The sequence below is a fragment of the Hyperolius riggenbachi genome, chromosome 2, assembly GCF_040937935.1.
Source record: "Hyperolius riggenbachi isolate aHypRig1 chromosome 2, aHypRig1.pri, whole genome shotgun sequence".
NCBI classification, from domain to species: domain Eukaryota; kingdom Metazoa; phylum Chordata; class Amphibia; order Anura; family Hyperoliidae; genus Hyperolius; species Hyperolius riggenbachi.
Genome location: NC_090647.1, coordinates 452,841,149 through 452,861,189, shown reverse-complemented (window position 1 = coordinate 452,861,189; position 20,041 = coordinate 452,841,149). Strand labels below are relative to the sequence as shown.

The 20,041-nt window shown below is 42.2% G+C and overlaps 1 protein-coding gene across 2 annotated transcripts in view; it reads right to left on the bottom strand.

Moving 5' to 3' along the window:
- Positions 1 to 20,041, bottom strand: part of BCL7B (BAF chromatin remodeling complex subunit BCL7B) — a 28,889-nt gene continuing 8,848 nt past the window's right edge. For both annotated transcript variants that reach the window (XM_068270066.1, XM_068270067.1), the window contains exons 3-6: positions 18,172 to 18,247; positions 15,531 to 15,683; positions 12,494 to 12,567; positions 1 to 7,582 (exon numbers count right to left, since the gene is read on the bottom strand). In XM_068270066.1, coding sequence (XP_068126167.1) covers positions 7,493 to 7,582; positions 12,494 to 12,567; positions 15,531 to 15,683; positions 18,172 to 18,247 — 393 coding nt within the window. In that variant the 3' untranslated portion in view covers positions 1 to 7,492. The remainder of the gene's footprint in view (positions 7,583 to 12,493; positions 12,568 to 15,530; positions 15,684 to 18,171; positions 18,248 to 20,041) is intronic.

Here is a 20,041-nt window from a genome sequence, read left to right as displayed (position 1 = left end):
TTTCAAATCACTTAATTTATTAAAAAATATCTTTTGCTGTGCTGAAACACATTCATAAAGTTCTAAAAGTTTTGAGAACATGTAATACTATAGATTGTATGAAATAAACTTAACATATACAAGATCTCTGTGAAATTTAAGGAATTAAACAAATGTTATAATTCATGGAATAAATGCTGTGAGCCCATTCACACTATTGCACTGAAAACGATCAGTAATAAAAAGGCTGCAATTTTCAAGTGCGGTTTTGCTACAATGATTAAGCGAACTTTCAGATCTAGTGCATCATCGTGTCCCCAGCAAAGCACAGCCAGGCTATACAATGCAGTTACAGCGTACATGGTCTATGGATGGCAGCACCAACAATCTAGAAGAAACTGCACTGTCAGCATGGATAGGCTATGCACTGCTTGGGAAAAGATAAACATATGAATGGGAGCTAGACACTTGGGCCCATATGCCATTACGGTAACTTTTTCTCCAGAGTTTTCTCTAAGGTGATATTTTCAAAACTGTCAAAATTCCTTTTAAACCACCAGCAAGCAAGAAAAGACTCCAAATAATTTTGATAGTATTTTTTCACCTACTTTTTGCTACTTTTTTAGTTGCAAAGTGTTGAAAAGTTATTTTAGATAAATAGAGGATTAAAAATTCTCCTAGGAGAAAACTCAGGAGAAATACGGTAGTTAATTGCGATGGGCTTATGGGCTCATTTATGAAAACGGGAACTAATGCGAAGCTGTGGATAGCAAGCAATCAGGTTTCTAATTTCAAGGGGAAATAAAAAATAGCTGATTCTTTACTGTGGGTTAAAGTGTACCTGAGATGAATGGGAGGGAAGGATTTTTACTTGCCTGGGGCTTCCTCCAGCTCTGTTAGGCCTCTTTTCCACGGACTGTTGATAGGCAGTAAAATGCCTCTCAAACTCTCACAACTGCTCACTGCTGCCTGGTAACTGCTCGCTGCTGCCTGGTAACTGTTTGCTGAGGACACACCTCAGCAGTCCGTAGAAAAGAGGCCTAAGCTCACTTGCTGTCCTCCCAATCTCCTTGGTCAGCCCTGTAAAGTCTGCGACTGAGTTGCAGACTATTGCGCATGCGCAGTTTCTGCTGGCCACACCCCCAGACCGTGCTCCCATGCCCGGGAGTGTTCTATGCAGGCGCAGTTCGTTAAGACTAACTGCGCTTGCATTGAATGCTCCTGACCACAGGAGGGTGATGGAGAAAGCTCACAGCCAAGAACAGCACATGCTCAGGGAGCCGCACGGGCTACACAGCAGCACACCTGGGGGGATTGGAAAGACATCAAGGGAGCAGATTTAGTACAGGGGGCCTTTGCTCCAGATAGTCTCAGGTTTCCTTTAATGATGCATTAATGATTCTACTCCAGTTATCATAAATCAGCCTCATCATCCTTTGGGTGGTATGTGACAGAATGCATATTGTATCATTTCTGTTGTCCACCTTCTAAGCCTCAAATACATTATTGGCCAGGTCATGGGGAAGGCCTTCCACATATGGCAGGATGGACAATATCATACAATTGAATTAAAACTGCCAATTGTTTAAAATCACTGTTCATAAAATTCATCAAGGAGGGCAGTGAAGCTGGACAGTAAATGGAAACAGCATATATTGCACAATTAACTGTAGACTCTCTATAATTGATGAATCATTAGTATTGTGCAAGTGCTTAAAAAAAAAAGGCATAAAAACAAAACAACACTTAAAGGCCTAGTGCACACCAAAAACCGCTAGCAGATCCGCAAAATGCTAGCAGATTTTGAAACGCTTTTTCTTATTTTTCTGCAGCGTTTCAGCTAGCGTTTTGCGGTTTTGTGTAGCGGTTTTGGTATAGTAGATTTCATGTATTGTTACAGTAAAGCTGTTACTGAACAGCTACTGTAACAAAAACCGCCTGGCAAACTGCTCTGAAGTGCTGTTTTTCAGAGCGGTTTGCGGTTTTCCTATACTTAACATTGAGGCAGAAACGCATCCGCAATCCAAAATCTGCAGCAGCCCAGGAGTATGCGTTTCTGCAAAACGCCTCCCGCTCTGGTGTGCACCAGCCCATTGAAATACATTACCCTGGCGGATCCGCACCCGCAAGCAGATCGCAAACAGCAGCGGAAACGCTCCGGTGTGCACTAGGCCAAAGAGACTCTGTAACTAAAACAAATTCTCCCTCTGAGCGATACTTAACTAGGGAGGGGGGAAACCAAGGGTCCCAATGAGGTTTCCCAGTTTTCTGTAGTCTGGAGGAATCCAGTGCTGGCTCCCCCAAATCTTCCTTGATAATGCCTGACAAGTACTTTGCAGGAGCAACAACATTTACCTACCGCGATCTTACGCAGGTGCAGTAGCAGTTCTTAATTCGGGCTAAGGCAGAAATAGCCGAGCCTGATCGATCCGCTATACTGGGCAGGTGCAAAGGATTCGCGCCTGCGCAGTAGAGCGGATATGATCAGAAGAGCAGCTACTGTGCCTGCGCTAGACCACGGTGGGTAAATATTGATCTCGCCGCTGTTCAGGGGGTCGCAGCGCTGGATTGCCGGGACAGAGGAGGATGAAGGAAGCCTTGTTAGGATCCAGAGGCTTCCCCCTCCCGAGGTAAGTATCTCCCAGAGGGGTTTTTTTGTTTTTTTTTGGTTACCAGTTTTAAGTATCAGTGGTCTCTGCCTCCTTAAGGACCAGAGACCACTGGTACAAGAAACCGCCGGACACCGATAAATCGCCGCACATACCCACCACAACCGCCGTCCACGCCGCAAGCCACCCACTCGGCCGTCTCTTATGCCGGCAGAGCTCTGAGAGCCGGTCAGGAGCCGCTTTCATTGGCTCCTGACCGTGTGATTAATGTAAGCTAATGGGAGTTGCTTACATTTATCGACAGGGTCTGGAGCCAATGAAATCGGCTCTGATGTCAAAGAGACGGCAGGGTGAGTGAGCTGCGGCGAACATAAAGCGACAAGATCGTCAGAAGCGGCGAGAATGTGCGGCGGCGAAGTGAAATCTACTCCCGGCAGGTATTATGGGATCAAAACAGAGAGTAGATTTCAATCACCGCTGTCCGTAAGCGGTTAAGATTAATAATTGCACGACATCCCTCCTTAAAGCAGTGCTGAACTTTGAAAGTGAAACATAAGCCTGTGTTACTGCAAGGATTATTCACTCATTCACACTGCTACCAAGTTACAGATCTCCCCTGAACACCAGCAGGTCTCATTAGTGCCTCAATGCTTGCATGTGTGGGTTGTAAAGCCCCGCCCCTGCTCACATCATACAGTGCTTCGTGCTTCTGCACCAGCGAAGGAGATAGAGCAGAGATGGCCAACCTTGGCACTCCAGCTGTGGTGGAACTACAAGTCCCATGAGGCTTTGCAATACTCTGACAGCTCTAAGCATAACTCAGGGAGGCAGAGGCATGATGGGATTTGTAGTTTTGCCACAGCTGGAGTGCCAAGGTTAGCCATCACTGAGATAGAGTATGGCCAAATAGAATAGGAGGGTGAATGTGCTGCAGACTTCCTTGAATTCTATGCGGGCAATTACTTGGGGAAGATTTACAGGAGTGTGAATGAGAATGTGTACTAGTAACATAGACTTCCTCCTACTTCAAAGGTTCAAACTGAGAGTTCAGTATCACTTGAAAGTGTACATCCAAAGACAAAACAACCAAAGTTGTTTAGTTAATACCATTAACGACTAACTGTACCAGTTTTCCTTCCAAGCTTCTTCAGGCATGACACAGAACTGGATCAGAACCCTATGAAGCTATTCCTTACATGCACAAACATATATGGTTTCCTAGGTGTACACAGCAGCTTGAAACTTGATACAATTCATGCATTGCATCCACTATCAGCGCTTTTCTAAGCTCTTGCGATTTAAAAAGTTCTCGCTAATGAAAGGTATTTTTGGATTTCCAACAATCACTGGCACTTTCAAAAATGCTTTGCTAATGTAAGTCTATGGTGTTAACCCCCTGGAACGATTATGATTAGGGTTAAACACAATCGCAGGGTATTAAGCAGTTTGTGAGCATTTGGCTCAATACCTAAATCGCTGGGAAACGCAATTCAAATAGTTTTCACAAAGCACTAGTGCATTGCGATTTGTAGTGTGTCCTTTGTCAATTGACGAACATCCGAAATTTTTGACAGACATGCATGTGAAGGAAGGAGGCAGCCTGATGTTTCTAGCACAGCCGCTGGGAGTCTGTAACCGCAGCGCGTGCATGCGCAGAAGACATTACAGCATCTAGGGTTTTTTTCTTTCCATTCTCAAGTGGACGGGCATTGTGGACAGAAAAATTTATAGTACTTTGGACAGACTGTCTATCAAAAGATGGACGATTAGCAACACTGGCCTGGATCTAATAGCTGCATCAAATAATGAGAGTAAACACTATCAACTAATAAAAGGGTTAGTAGGCCAGGGGAAAGTAAAGGCTTGTACATGTTAAATAAAAGCCATTTGAAACATCCGGATGACAGATATCACTGTATCACCGTTACTGATTGTAAATGACAACATTAAGTGATAAGTGATTGATTATGTTGCTTATAAATGTGCTGAAATGTTATTTTTATTATTCAGGAGAAAAATAATTATTTTCGAAGAAGTTTGTTAATTGGGGCCATTGTGCAATTCCCCAGTGTGTACAAGGTCATTCAAACCACGTAGTTCTAGACTAGAGCATGCATGAATTTATCAAGTGAATTGTCACTTCCATGCAAAGTATTTTTACATAATCGTTTGGAATATTGATAAGTGTGGACAGGTGCAAGATGTAACAAAAGAAAAAAAAAAAAAAAAAAAAAGATCTACTTACCTGGGGCTTCCTCCAGCCCATCTGTCCCTCGTCACGGTGCCATTGTCCCGGGATCCCCTCAGTTGCAGATGCCTCGCCAGGTTGGCATCTTCTGCACCTGCGCGCCACTCACGTGGCCTGTCACCTGCGCAGACGCGGTACCTCTGGTTTCTCTTTGCCGCATGTTTGACCAGCGACACATGTGTATGGACCATCTAGATTAGAAGGTGTGAAAATTTGACAAGTTTGTATGTTTATGACTGCAGTCCTCAATCAAGTGTGTGACTGTCGGCTCCACACTTTTGGACTTAGTGACCGTCTCCTGATAGACTGTCTTTCCACATGCACAAGATAAACTGGTGGTGGAAAATAGATACTGTCAGGCAGATGTTGCTATGCCTCATAGTTTATCATAAATCCAGGTTTGATGTTCAGTCCATTCTCCACATTTCTAGATAATTACATAAATTTGTATTCCAATGTCCTCATTCATTACCCAACTTCAATCCCGCCCCTTAATACAGTAATCATTTAGTCTCTCATACTGTGGGCAGGTGTGTTGAAGTGCAGTACTACGGGGGCTTTCTGCATCTACCTGCCCATCTTCCAATGTGCAGCGGTGGGGCTTTAATGACTTAATTATCACTATCAAGTTGCTGTGCAAACCCAAAAAAATCATATGAAAATGTGTGCAAAATTTGGAATAGCTCTATACAGCTCTGAACCAGTTCTGCATCATGCCTGAAGAAGAAACAAAGTTTTGAAAGCTTGCAAGAACATCTTGTGCAGTTAGTCATTAAAGGTATTACCTAAATAGCTTCTCTTGTTATATCTTTGGATTTTCTCCAGCACCGGACCACATACAACTTGGTTCTAAAGTGTAACTGCAATTATATTTTTCAAATGCAAAACTGGGGACTGGTCAAAAATGCAAGATGTACGTAAGAGTGAATTTTAGCTCAGTCCATATTTACTCCTTCCCCTTGTTCAGTGATTTCCCTTGTTCAGTGATTCTGTTAAAAGGAAGCAGAGGTGAGACCTATGAAAGCTGCCATATTTATTTCATTTTAAACAATACCAGTTGCCTGACAGCCCTGCTGATCTTTCTGGTCAATAGGGTCTAAATCACACACTTGAAACTGAAACAAGCATCTAGCATTTGTCATAGACATCTGATCTGCATGCTTTTCAGCGTCCATGCCTTGAAGTATTAGATCCACAGGATCAGCATGACAGCCAGGGAATGTGCATGGTTTCAAAAGAAATTAACATGTCAGCTTCCATATCCTCCTCACCTCTGGTTCCCTTTAAAGAACTTAAAATACATCTAACCCAAGAGGCATATGAAGGTTGCCATATTTATTTCCTATAAAAACAATACTAGTTGCCTGGTAGTCAGACTTCGATCAAAAACATCTGTTCTGCATATTTGTTCACGGTCTATGGCTGAAAACATTAGAGGCAGAGGATCAGCAGGACAGCCAGATAATTTGCATTGCAAAGGAAATATACGTACGTCAGCCTCCATATTTCTCTCACTTCAGACAACTGATGTGAGAGGTATATGGAGGCTGCCATATTTATTTCCAGCCTACATGTCCCTCTCACTTCAGTTATCATTTTTCTCTAATTTTTAAAAGGTTGTGCAAGAATTTTGTAGGAGTAGATGCTCTCAACCAAACACTTCAAGTCATCTTCCTGTTTTCAGTGCAACCCAAAAACAAGTCCCTCCACTGCTGCAACTGTAGAAAATTAGTTCAATCACTGGAAGCAGATAGAAGACTCCTAGAGGGAAAGAGGGCAGCTGGTTTTTTCAAAGGTCTTACACAGCATTTTAGTACAGTCTGTAAAAAGAAAGGTCAATTTAAACTGTAGAACAACAATGAAAGTTACGAGCTGGGCTGCCGGCATTCACTGCATGTTCTCATGGGGATTGTAACTAGTAAAGTCATTGCATTATTGCTCCAGACCCGGTGTTACTGAAGCTAAAAATATAGAAATTGCAGTTAAACTTTAAAGGGAACCTGTCAGGACAGCTGTTATCCATGCCAAAAGAAAAGTGTAGTCAAGAACCTTGAAATGCAACAAAAGTAGATATCAGTTTTGTAATTACCCTGTACATATTTTTTCCTATGTATATTATTCATTTGCACTGTTTCAATGCATTATATATCCTATGTTTGGATTAGCTATCAAGAGCCACTAAGAGACCCTGAATAATATAGTATAGAGAGTATGTATGACACTCACAAACCAGGATTGCCCATTAAAGCTAGGTCACAACAGGAACCTCATTGACGGCCGCCCTCCAAACAGCAGCAAGTGGAAAACCGGCAGGTGCCTCAGCAATACTAAGGCATCAGAGGCACTCAAAGATAAATTAACTAAAAAGGAGTGTACATCAAAGGAACTTACCTCCTTCTGGATGACATACCTTACTGCAAAGAAAATGTATGTATAAAAGCACCAAAAAAACCTTATGTGTGACAAATTTTCCATTCCATAAAGGAAGCGGTCGCCATGTGGTTCCTTGAAGGACTACAGCAGCCTCTATCCATGGATGTAGGCCTGGGCTATGACAGATAACAGCTGTCCTTGCAGATTCCCTATAAGTGCAAACATTGTCAGCTAAGGCTTTCAAACGCGGCCACACCAAGACAGACGTGTGCTGAAACTGGCACTAGCTTTTCAAGGCCGTGGCTGGATGTAACTGTCCATCTGTGCATGTCCTCTTCAGCGGTGGCTCTCCAGACTCATCCAGATCTTCTTTCTATGAGCAGACAAGTGCAGTGAGCATCACCTGGCCTGGGCAACATCTAATGTAAGCATACTATTCACATACCATACAGTAATGATTTAATGTAAAAGCGGCAATCACTTCTAGTTTTTAGTTAAAATCTGACAGAACCGACAGGTTTTGGGCCAGTCCATCTCCTCATGGGGGATTCTCAGGGTTTACTTTGTTTTCAACAGCATTTCCTGAACAGCAGTTGCAAAGTCTAACTGACAAAATAGTGTGTAAATAAATAGGGAGGCCAACTGGTATCTTACTATTCTGGCAGTTAAACTGCTGTTCAGGAAATGCAGTTGAAAACAAAGAAAACCCTGAGAATCCCCCATGATGGGACTGACCCAAAACCTGTCGGTTCTGTCAGATTTTAACTACCCACTTTTTTCGCGATAGTGGTCAAAAGGACAAGGGCTGGCAAGTTCTTGATCTTCAAAGGGCATGTTTAATCCTTGGATTGAAACTACAGGGAAAACTTTTTAGCTTGGAAAAAAAGTACATTCCACTGTGTCAGGCCATGAAGTAGTAATTAAGATGGGGTACAGAGAGCAATAAAAAAACAAAAAAAGTTTCAGCTACCTTTTTCACTTGCCTAATATTTGATTTTGAGTACCGTATTTAACAGGCACCAAACAGCATACTTAACATAAGCTGCACTTCAGCTTGCACCCTAAAGGTTTTAATATCACTTTCCTGAATTACAGAATTCTAACATCAGGGGTGGTTTAAGATCTGATGTTGGCATTAGAATTAATTTGCTTTAAAGCCCATTTACAGGTTTGGGTTTTGTTTTGTTTTGTTTTTTAAACTTTGAGCATCCCAGCAGTAGGGCAGACCTTCCTCCCAAATCCTCTCCCCCCATACTCACAAGACCAGGAAGTTTCAGCATTCATGTCACAGTGGGTTTTCTGCTCAGGTCCCTGTCAGCTACTGGAGCTGAAGGTGAAGACTGAATATCTGTATGGTGGGATGCTGAGTGCACAGTCATTAGGGAAAGGAGGGGTGAGAATTGGCATTGATCAGAGTGACCCTGTAGTGAGTCTATGAATCCACATTTATACTGTATCCTAAAACAGAAGCATTTCTAGGACACCTAAAGTGAGTTGGATATGGATGCTGCCATATTTTTTTCTCTTTACCCCCTTGCGGTATGATTATTTCAGGATTTTAGGGTCTTTTTAAAACCTTTCAGACCCCAAAATCAGAAAAAAAAAAATCATGCTGCCAGAATGCCTGCAGCAGCCCCTGCTCTGACTCCAGCGCTGCATTTTTACCTCTGTCCTCCGGGTGGCGCTGTAACTCTGTGGTGAGATTAGTGAGGGCGATCTCAGCAGAGTGATTCAGAGCCTCAGTGGACAGGAAGGAGAACGGCTACCAACGTACGGATCCTCCGGGAGGTGAGTAAAAACGCCCGATATACTCTGCATAGAGCTCCCGGCAGCTAGCCCAAGCATAGCTCGGGATTACCACCAGGGAGGTTAAACAAGATCAGTTGCCTGGCAGTCCTGCTGATCTTTCATTCACCAGTAATCATCCCATATACTGGCGCTCTCTGTCCAGAGATTATAATGTATCCATCAACACACAAAATCTTCAAGACGTGTTTGCACCTTTAAATATAAAAGCATTAAAAAAAAGACACATCATAGTGCAGGATGCCTCTATATTGCTTGACACCTATGTGCTCCCAAATACCGCACACTATTTGCACCACCAGTGCCAGCAAACACTTCCACTAGGGAAAGAGGTTCACACACCCCCCTTTGAGTCCCCGCTCACCAGATGGTCTCTTAACTTTGCATATCTCTCAACGTCGTATCTTGTATCAGTACACGTACACCTCACAAAGATAAAAACCTTATCATGTGTAAAACCAATTTAATAGGAAGCTTCTCGCTTAAAATATATGCGTACATTAAAATCTCTTGAAAAAAGCCCATAACAGTCACCGTTGCCTCCAGGAATTGTTCCGGTCTCGGCTGCGTGTGCTCTTAGTTCCTTATTCAGCGCGTCTCTCTAGGCTCCGCCCTACCGGTTTCGTCATCAATAATGACTTATCAGGGGCTAGGGAGCATGCGCTGAAACTTGTGTTATGTAGCTGGAGTCCGTCCAGCCAACCACGCCCCCCCCCACCTATTGGCTAAACCACTTCTATCATCCATTACTATAGCCAAGTCCGGATCTTTTCCTCGGGTTCACAAATCATAATCCTTAATTTATATACCCCCACCAAGTATGAGATACCTCGTATAAATGAATTGTACCGGTTTCTTTCTTTTACTGCAAAAAAATCAGTTTACCATCGTTGCGCGACGCCCGTCCGTCTAAGCGATACCGCGCATGCGTTTGAAGTCTATTACTTTACCGTGCAACCACTATTAGTGGCGCATTTACCGCCTTACTTGTATTAACACCGCCTTTTGTATATGTTCCAGTGCGACCTTATGATCTTATGATACTGTGTTTTAATCCAACACATTTTTGACTGTATTTTATTAATATCCGCAATCTTACATAATTACATTTTTTATATAGTAGAGACCCTATCCGATTACACGTCGTGGGTCTAGGGTTAACCCAAAAACTGCATGTTTTTGCATTATGATGCCACCATTATTCATTTGTACATTTAAACGTATTATGTATTACCTATGTGTGCATTCATTTAAATTAAGTGCATTTATACCTTCACCATATTATATTCCATCTCTTATTAACGTTGTTACATCATAACTTACATATATATAACCACCATTAGCAATATTTCAAATATAAACCCCCATACCGTGCATACTAATTCTCGTGATCACAATTGGGAGGATTTGAGAATTGAAGTAATCTGAGAATTTGTTACATTTAATAAGCGAGAATTAGTATGCACGGTATGGGGGTTTATATTTGAAATATTACTAATGGTGGTTATATATATGTAAGTTATGATGTAACAACGTTAATAAGAGATGGAATATAATATGCTGTGATGAATATGGTGAAGGTATAAATGCACTTAATTTAAATGAATGCACACATAGGTAATACATAATACGTTTAAATGTACAAATGAATAATGGTGGCATCATAATGCAAAAACATGCAGTTTTTGGGTTAACCCTAGACCCACGACGTGTAATCGGATAGGGTCTCTACTATATAAAAAATGTAATTATGTAAGATTGCGGATATTAATAAAATACAGTCAAAAATGTGTTGGATTAAAACACAGTATCATAAGATCATAAGGTCGCACTGGAACATATACAAAAGGCGGTGTTAATACAAGTAAGGCGGTAAATGCGCCACTAATAGTGGTTGCACGGTAAAGTAATAGACTGCAAACACATGCGCGGTATCGCTTAGACGGACGGGCGGCGCGCAACGATGGTAAACGGATGTTTTTGCAGTAAAAGAAAGAAACAGGTACAATTCCTTTATACGAGGTATCTCATACTTGGTGGGGGTATATAAATTAAGGATTATGATTTGTGAACCCGAGGAAAAGATCTGGACTTGGCTATAGTAATGGATGATAGAAGCGGTTTAGCCAATAGGTGGGAGGGGGGCGTGGTTGGCTGGACGGACTCCAGCTACATAACACAAGTTTCAGCGCATGCTCCCTAGCCCCTGATGAGTCATTATTGATGACGAAAACGGTAGGGCGGAGCATAGAGAGACGCGCTGAATAAGGAACTAAGAGCACACGCAGCCGAGACCGGAACAATTCCTGGAGGCAACGGTGACTATGTTATGGGCTTTTTTCAAGAGATTTTAATGTACGCATATAATTTTAAGCGAGAAGCTTCCTATTAAATTGATTTTACACATAAGGTTTTTATCTTTGTGAGGTGTACGTGTACTGATACAAGATACGACGTTGAGAGATATGCAAAGTTAAAGAGACCATCTGGTGAGCGGGGACTCAAAGGGGGGGGTGTGAACCTCTTTCCCTAGTGGAAGTGTTTGCCGGCACTGGTGGTGCAAATAGTGTGCGGTATTTGGGAGCACATAGGTGTCAAGCAATATAGAGGCATCCTGCACTATGATGTGTCTTTTTTATGTTTTTATATTTTAAGGTGCAAACACGTCTTGAAGATTTTGTGTGTTGATGGATACATTATAATCTCTGGACAGAGAGCGCCAGTATATGGGATGTTTACTGAGATATAACCAGAGGAGGTTGTAATACTGGAGCGCACCACCTAAAAACGGTTGCAGTAAGACAGTAGTTGTGAACAGAATTTATAGTCAACTGATTTCAAAGAACGTACCCTAAGCGCGGCTTATAAACTTACCTGTTGAATAACATTCACCAGTAATATCAAGCATCTGATATGCATACTTCTTCAGGGTATACGGCTAAAGTATTAAATGAAACCGGAGATGAATAAATGGAAAACGTTTACACTTACCTGGCGCTTCCTCCAGCCTCCTTCAGGCCGTGGGCTCTATCGCCATCTCTCTGGGCCTCTTCTGTCCCGTTGGTGGATTGCTTGGTACTTTGCCATAGTGACGCAGACGCAAAATGCTCCTGGCTATGGAAGTGAGATGGTTGTGTGCGCGAGGCTGATAGAAGTACCAAGCCATCCAGTGAGGGACTGAAGCTGCCTGAAGGGCCGACGAGGAAGCCCCAGGTAAGTATGTTTTCCATTTATTTATCTCAGGTACACTTTGAGGGCAGAGGATCAGCAGTCAGGCAATGTGCATTGTTTAAAAGGAAATTAATATGTCAGGCTCCATATCCCTCTCATTTCTAGTTTACAAAACCCTTCCGTTTTAGGATACACCATAACTGTTGCTTCATTTGAATAGACTCAATACAAGGTAACTTTAAGCCCACTGTGATTGTAAAATATCAGAATTTGAAGCACTACTGTAATGTTCAGCACTAACAGATACCTTAGCTGCAGAAAGAGCAGGTTCCTCCTTGGTCAAGGTGGGTGGTTCATCAGCTACCTCAGCAACAGATTGCTCTGGAAAAAAAAATATTATAGATCATAAATAACAGCAGCACGTCAGGTCTTCCTCTTATCTGATTCAGCATAGCGTCAGTGGTAACTGGTCACTTGTACAATCTCAAAAATGGATACTGAGCAGTTTCCTGCAGATTTCAGCACATTCAATGTGCACTATTAAACAAGGTCACTGGGTAGCAGGTTTGGATGGCATAACCACTATCCTATACAGTAAATATGGGGAAGATGTTCTACTGCCTGATGTGAGCACCCATTACCTTGCCCTATTACTTCTGATGATGTGCCAGGTGATGTGAAATGGCCATTAGGCTGGAGGCACACTGACCATTGCTACACTGACTGGAGTGTGACCATTGAGGTATTAAATGTTCATTTATTCTCTGATGCCCACTGCGGATACCTGTTCTACCTCAGTGGAATTCATTGGGAAAAGAGCAATGACCAGGAGAAGATGCTAAGAGTAATATCGGACTCAAAGTCTTCATGTATTCCAGGAGGAGGAGCATTAGGTAAAAGAGGAAGACCTGTCATCGTGCCACACAGGTACATAAAGTAAATACAGCCCTCCCTCACTGAATGTAAAGGATTTTTACATGGGAATAAATTGATCAACAACTCAAGGATATTTGTGACATTTTATTAAGAACTGCTTGCATGAAGTTTTAAGTGCCATACTGATAATTTAAAATTAAGACTAATTAATATTAAAATTTTTAATATTCCTTTTGAGACACATGACGCAGATTAGCTCAAACCTTCCATTTAGTTTACGCCACAAAACTACCCACAATTTAGCACTCTGGGTATAGGGATACTCTGTATTACATAGGTGTTGCACTCATGTTACAATGCATTTGTAACTTTATGGGGAATTCATACTTGCTCACTGTAGATATACACTCCAGGTTTCCGATTAGTCATGCTACCCAATAGCTATGTACTGCTGAGCACCCGCTTTCCTAGAAGTCTAGGGCTCGCTAGCGTGCATCTTTACACACACATGACCTCCTGATAAGTAGTAGGCACTAACATCTATTATTGTAAGCAGGGTCAGTAATTTACTATCGGATCTGTGTAAAAATTACACGCAAAGGTTGGCTTGTAGCACTGTCAGGTGGGATGGGATGTGGGTAGGACGAGATCAGCACTTCAAGGTGGCTTCTTCCACAGGATTGACACTCTGGGCCCACAAGAAGGTGACACAAATTTAAAGAGGAGCTGTTAGGTATAAGGTCTCAGAGAAAATAAACACATATATCAGTAGCTAAAGATTGGCTGTACTTACATTACATATGCATTTCACTGTCCACGTTTGTACTTCACATAATTTTTATATAGTATTTGCAAAGAATGATGCTCCTGACAGCTCATGGCAGGTTCCATGTTTGTCTGTCTCCTATGAAGCCAAATGTGTCGTCATGTCCTGCCTGCTTCCTGATGATTCCACTCTCACAAACGCTGGTAATGAATAACACTACTGTGCAGTGAATATTAATTAGCCATGTGGCTAGGAACAATAGCGGACTACTGCAGTGTACTCTGCCCGAGATTTATTAGTGCTGTGAGCTAGACTGTTACATGCTGTTGAAACTTGAGCCTCACTAGCAGCCAGGGGAGGGCCCCAGAATGCTTTGCAGTATCTGTTATTCGGCTTGCGTCCTCCTTAGGAGCCTGGGAATACGGAGCCTTGCTGTCAGCAAACATCTAAAGTAAGAGAGATTTTTAACTGCAGTATTGCCTTTTTGGCTTTCTTCTAAACTGTTTATCACAGGAGAATAGAGGTTTAAATTAGCTTTTGCAGCCTGACAGTTACTCTTTAAGGTTCAGTTCCCACTTGCAACGGGTCCATTCCGTTCGAAACAGAGTTCTGTGTCTGCTTTGCTTGTTCCTCTGGTTCGTGTCCAGAGCTGGTATGTTTCTACCATAAGGCTCTATGAGACATGCATCTGCTATCTATTAAAATAGTAAGTGAAAGCACAAACTATTTTTAACATTAGATTTGTTTGCATGTCTGTCACACAAAAGGTACCGAACAGGTATGTTTTTTTATTTATTTATTTATTTTTTTACAAGTGGGAACCGATCCTTAGTGAACTACTGTTATTTGCACTGCTATCTTGCCAAAATAGGCAATGGGCACTGTATAATGATATGATTTTTTGCATTTCCTCTTTTTTTCCCTCTCCTTTGATATCATTTCTTCTATTATGATGGTATAAGATGTTTTTAAATGCACTGTGATTAGGAGATTACCTTTTATAAATGGGACTCAGCTGCTAGTTTTAACTAAGGTGGGCGGAACAATGTGGGTAGTAGTAGTAGTACCCACCCACTCAAATATATAGTGGCACCTGCAATCTTTTAGCTATGATTAAGGAGTCAATCTCACTCTGATACGCATGAGCTTTTTTGTTTATATATTCTTGTCCACAGTTTGCACAAATAAAGTTTGGATGTTTTTATTGACACCTGTGAAGTGGAACATTCTTGTTGTAAAATCTTGCCTGGTTTTGGTGACAGCTCCGGGGTTTTGTAGGTGGTTGCAACTGACCTTTTTGCCATTAGACCGTATAATGATTGCCTTTCAATTCAGCGGTGCAACTGGTCTTGGTCTCAAACCTGTGGCTCCCTGAATATAAGCTGGATTGTTTGAGAAGAATGGCCTGCAGATACTTGTGTAAACCTCCATATTACTCTCACTGTGAGTTTACCTGAAGACACGCTGACCCAGAATCAGCAGGATTCTATGTAGTGGACCAAAAGTAACCAAAAAAAATCCACACTTTAAAAATGTGTAAAATTCAATAACATTTTTGAAACACAAAAAAACATCCACAATGTATACACATTTATATGAATTCGTTTCAGTGCTGGCCAACCATCTGATGCTAAGACAAGACAGCAGTGTGATCCAGCTACCCCCTCCAGGTGTCTATTCACATGCCAGATCACATCCTTACCATTCAGGCTCTCCTGTCCTAGGGTTGGGGGCTGAGAGTCAGATGTGTGCACTGGGCTGGGGGACTCACTATGTGGGGGGCTTGGGCTGGAGTTGCTGCTTTCTACCTTTGGCTGATACACGTCAGAAAGGAAGCTTTGGTTACTGGTCTCATCTGTAAGAAAATGACACTCCATGAGTAAATCCATATCGACATAGCGTACATACGTATACAAAGTGGGATAATAACAGCAACAATAATCAGAATGTTATCTTAACAGTATTGTAACAGATTGCTATTTTTTCTAAAGTGGACCTCCACTGTAAATTTTAAGGTGAAAAGGATCCAGAGTAACAATGACCGTTGCCCCATTTTTTTCCCAATGCAGCAGACTACTTTATTGAGCAGCAGGAAAGAATTGTGGCAGCTCTGGAATGCAACATACAGTGGCTGACACTGCACTACTCCTCTCTTCACCTCTCCTCTCTGAGATAGGCTGGCTCACTGGCATATGTAGAAGCAGAGTACCCCTCAGACTACACTATAAGGCTCCTCCCACCCACAGATGACACTATTGCCTAGCAGTTGCCTAGCATGGCTAACCAACAAAACCTAGATTTTATGGAGAAAGTGGTCAGTTTTTAGCCATTTTTTTTCTGCTACTCCATTTTAGGTCTTTAGGTTTTTTACACTGTCGGTCCACTTTAACAGGACAAGTGAGGTCATCCAATCCCACAAAACAACATGTCGCACCAACACTGTAACTGAATGCAGTTATTGTAGGTAATAGTTGTAGGTATAATACCATGGAACAACATTTTCATGCCAAAAGACCCCTTCTTAAAGAGACACTGAAGCGAAAAAAAAATTATGATATTATGATTTGTATGTGTAGTACAGCTAAGAAATAAAACATTAAGATCAGATACATCAGTCTAATTGTTTCCAGTACAGGAAGATTTAAGAAACTCCAGTTGTTATCTCTATACAAAAAAGCCATTAAGCTCTACGACTTTCAAAGTCGTGGAGAGGGCTGTTTTCTGACTTTTATTATCTCAACTGTTAGTTCATTTTTTACTTTTCATCTGCCAGAGGAGAGGTCATTAGTTCACAGACTGCTCTGAAAGAATCAATTTGAATGCTGAGTGTTGTGTAATCTGCACATATTAGAGAAAGATGCAATGTTAGAAAAAACACTATATACCTGAAAATAAAAATATGAGAATATTTTCTTTGCTGCTAATCTTCTAGTAATTATTCATAGTACATAACCAATTCATTATATCATTTATTTTTTTTCGCTTCAGTGTCTCTTTAAAACCATTAGTGACCAACAGAGATGACCAATCCATTCTACATAACTTGTCCTTTAGGAGAATTCATGAAAAAACCCCTGTTTTAATGATCTGATCAGGTGACTCATTTCATGAACATGCGATCACGTCTCACTTCTGCTTCCTTTTTGCAAGAAGCAGATAGGAATCACGATCAGATGATTGTGACCAGCCATTCAAAGACTTACAAATCAAATCAGCAACATGATCCATTCACTCTCATCAAGCAGAATTTAGGTGGAATAAATGGATGATCTTAAGTGACCAACCACCTGTTACTTGATAAGGGGTCCTATGTGACCCCAAAACAAAGCTGCTTCAGTACTGTGACAACGTTATGTCTCGTGTAAATAAACACTTGTTTCTGCTAATGAAAAGGGTGGACATTTTTTAATTGAATGTTATCAGAATTACCCATTTTAATTTGCAGTCAGCTATGAGTTTCTAACACTAGGAAACGAAGCAGCTAAAAAACAAAAAAAACAACTAAAATTTAGCAGACAATTAACCGTGGCTACCAATAGTGGTCTGCATCCATTTTCCTCGTGGGGTGTGTGTTAATGTTAGGCAGCACTGGGGGGGGGGGGGGGGGGGGGGGGGGGCGCGGTTGTTAGTTGCCTGCCGGGAGGGTGTTATTCGTTGCCCAGTAGGGGATGGGACTGTGTGAGAGTAGGCAGGGGTTAGGTCATAGTGGAATATTGGCAAATATTACCGATATTTCACTATATCAATTTAGAATATTGGTAAATTTACAGATATTCTGCTACCACTATTTTATGTACCCTTACCCGATTTTTTTTTTTTTACAGTTTATACCACGCCCAAATTAGCGTGTGGCGTTTTCAAATGTACGCCCAGGAAAAGCTCAATTTTCACTTATCTGAAACCAAGAAGTATACTCTGGAAAAAGTGAGAAATAACACGTCACATATTTACAAACAAAATTGTGCAGTGAATCGCAAGTGACAAGGTGCCAGTTCACTTCAGGGCACATAAAGAAGCTTGTGCTCGACACACCAGTCATCTCCCACCACCCTGCAGTGGAGACCTAGCCACTGGCTAATGACAGAGTGGGAGGAGCTCTGCTCTGTCAAAACACTACACAACAGATTTGACATGCACTTTGATACGCATCAGTAAAGAATTTCTTTCTTTCCAAGTGTTGTGGTGTGTAGTCAAGTGAAGCAGAATTTATCCTGGCTTTGTAACCTGTTCTGTTACAAATGTCCATTTCCCCCAGAACTCCGGCAATTCATAAAAAGACACTCTTGATATAGCAAACAACTGCAGTTTGTATACAATCAAGAAAGAAAAGGGATGATTCTTACCCTGAAATTCCAGCAGGAGAGAGGAGTTAGAAGCGGATGTGCTGCCCAGAGCATTGCTTCCTTTTACTTTGTCTTTCTGCATAAGAAATGAAGGATTCAATCCACATGTATGTATAAAAGTAGGAACTGTACTGAGGGGTAAATGCATAGCAAATATCACAATATCACATTTGGGGTGGCAGGCTTATGTCACTGGGTTGTGCAGAATGCAGCATGTGTGCCCCCACAGTTACGTGGTATGTGTCACTGTGAATGCTAGCCTGTAAGACAACTCTACCCAATACAACAATAAAGGCACATTTATAAGCACTACACAAAAAAGCTATCATTACCATTCAAAACTGCATACATAGAATAATCCTTATTTATACATGTACTGAGATATATTTACATAACTTTACTAGGACTACCCCAAAATCCCTAGCTAACTCTACCTTATCTTAAAACAAGCAACACAGTATTTTTTTTCAGCACACTGGAGATGCTCTTTAAATAATACCTGAACTGACATGTGACATGATGAGATAAATATACATATAGTCTTACTAAGAAATTGTCTGGAGTCTGTTTTCCTTTACATCATGTTAAAAAAAACTAGAGCTGTGATCTATGTATCGTAAATGAGGTTGTCAAACAGCTCTCTGCTACTAATCACTTGAGATGCTAGCACTCACTTAGTAATAGTGGATAGACCACTGTTACTAAGCGAGTTCAGTGATTGGCCAAGTGACAGCGCTGTGGTCCCATCAGACCCAGTAACTATGCAGGCAGCCATGATTGGCAGGTCTGCACATCACTCAGCAGCAAGCAGCAGCCATGATGGGAGCCTCTCTCCTTTGGCTCTTCGTGTTAAGGATCCTCAGCCTGCCCAATCCACAGCTTGCCCGATGCTGCCCTCAGCCTGATCAGCTGTGACTGTTGGCAGCAGCCCTACGCAGATTGGTCTGAATTGTATTATTCGGACCATAAGACGCTATAGTAGACCATAAGACGCCATTAGCCAAAGACTGCTAAACTTGCTTCTTAAATTAGGCGATGGGTGCATCGCCTAATCCACCCAACCCCACGGTGGTAAAGAACTTGCTTCAGCAATATAATCGCCCAGCGAGTTCTTTACACCCTATCCTACTTTATTCATGCTGCCAGGAAGCGATACTTCCCATCAGACATGGGCATTAGTTTCGACCTGCAAATAGCAGGTTTAAACATGCTAACGCATGTGTTGCGCCGCTGCAACTGGGGATGGACCAATGGGGAGCCCCAGCGGAAGCTTCAAAGATGCTTTGCCAGGCTATGAAATACAGTAATTACAGCTAGAGATTGTGAGAAAACGCGGAAAAGTTGCCGCGTCTGTCAAGAGCAAGGCGGCTGACTCCGTGTCCAGCGCGGCGGTTTGCACGCATAGACACGTGTCTGGTAGTATGGTGGAATGCGGAAAGGCCGCCGCATGTCCTGACAGCAAAGCGGCCGTTTCTGCGTCCAACGCGGCGGTTTGCATGCAGTGGCGTGCGCTTGGTGTGGCTGGGTCTGTTAGTGCACATAGGCAGATGGAAGAGCTACGCGCACGCGGGCCTGAACTCAGGACCTTTATACCAGCAGGGGAAGTGTCAGCTGATCAGGAAGATCAGCTGATTCCTGCAGGACTCATGATTGGCTGAGTGGCTCGGGCGGGGCAGCAGAGTTCAGCTACTCTGGGCTTGATTCACAAAAGAGTGCTAAGTGTTAGCACGGCCGTTTTCGCGTGAATTTTCGCATTGCGCGCGATCACGAATTTTCCCGTAAAACGCTAACGGTTTCGCGCGCAAACGCGAATTTTCGCGCGAAAACGATATCGATTTCGCGGTGAAATTCGCGTTTGCGCGCGAAAACG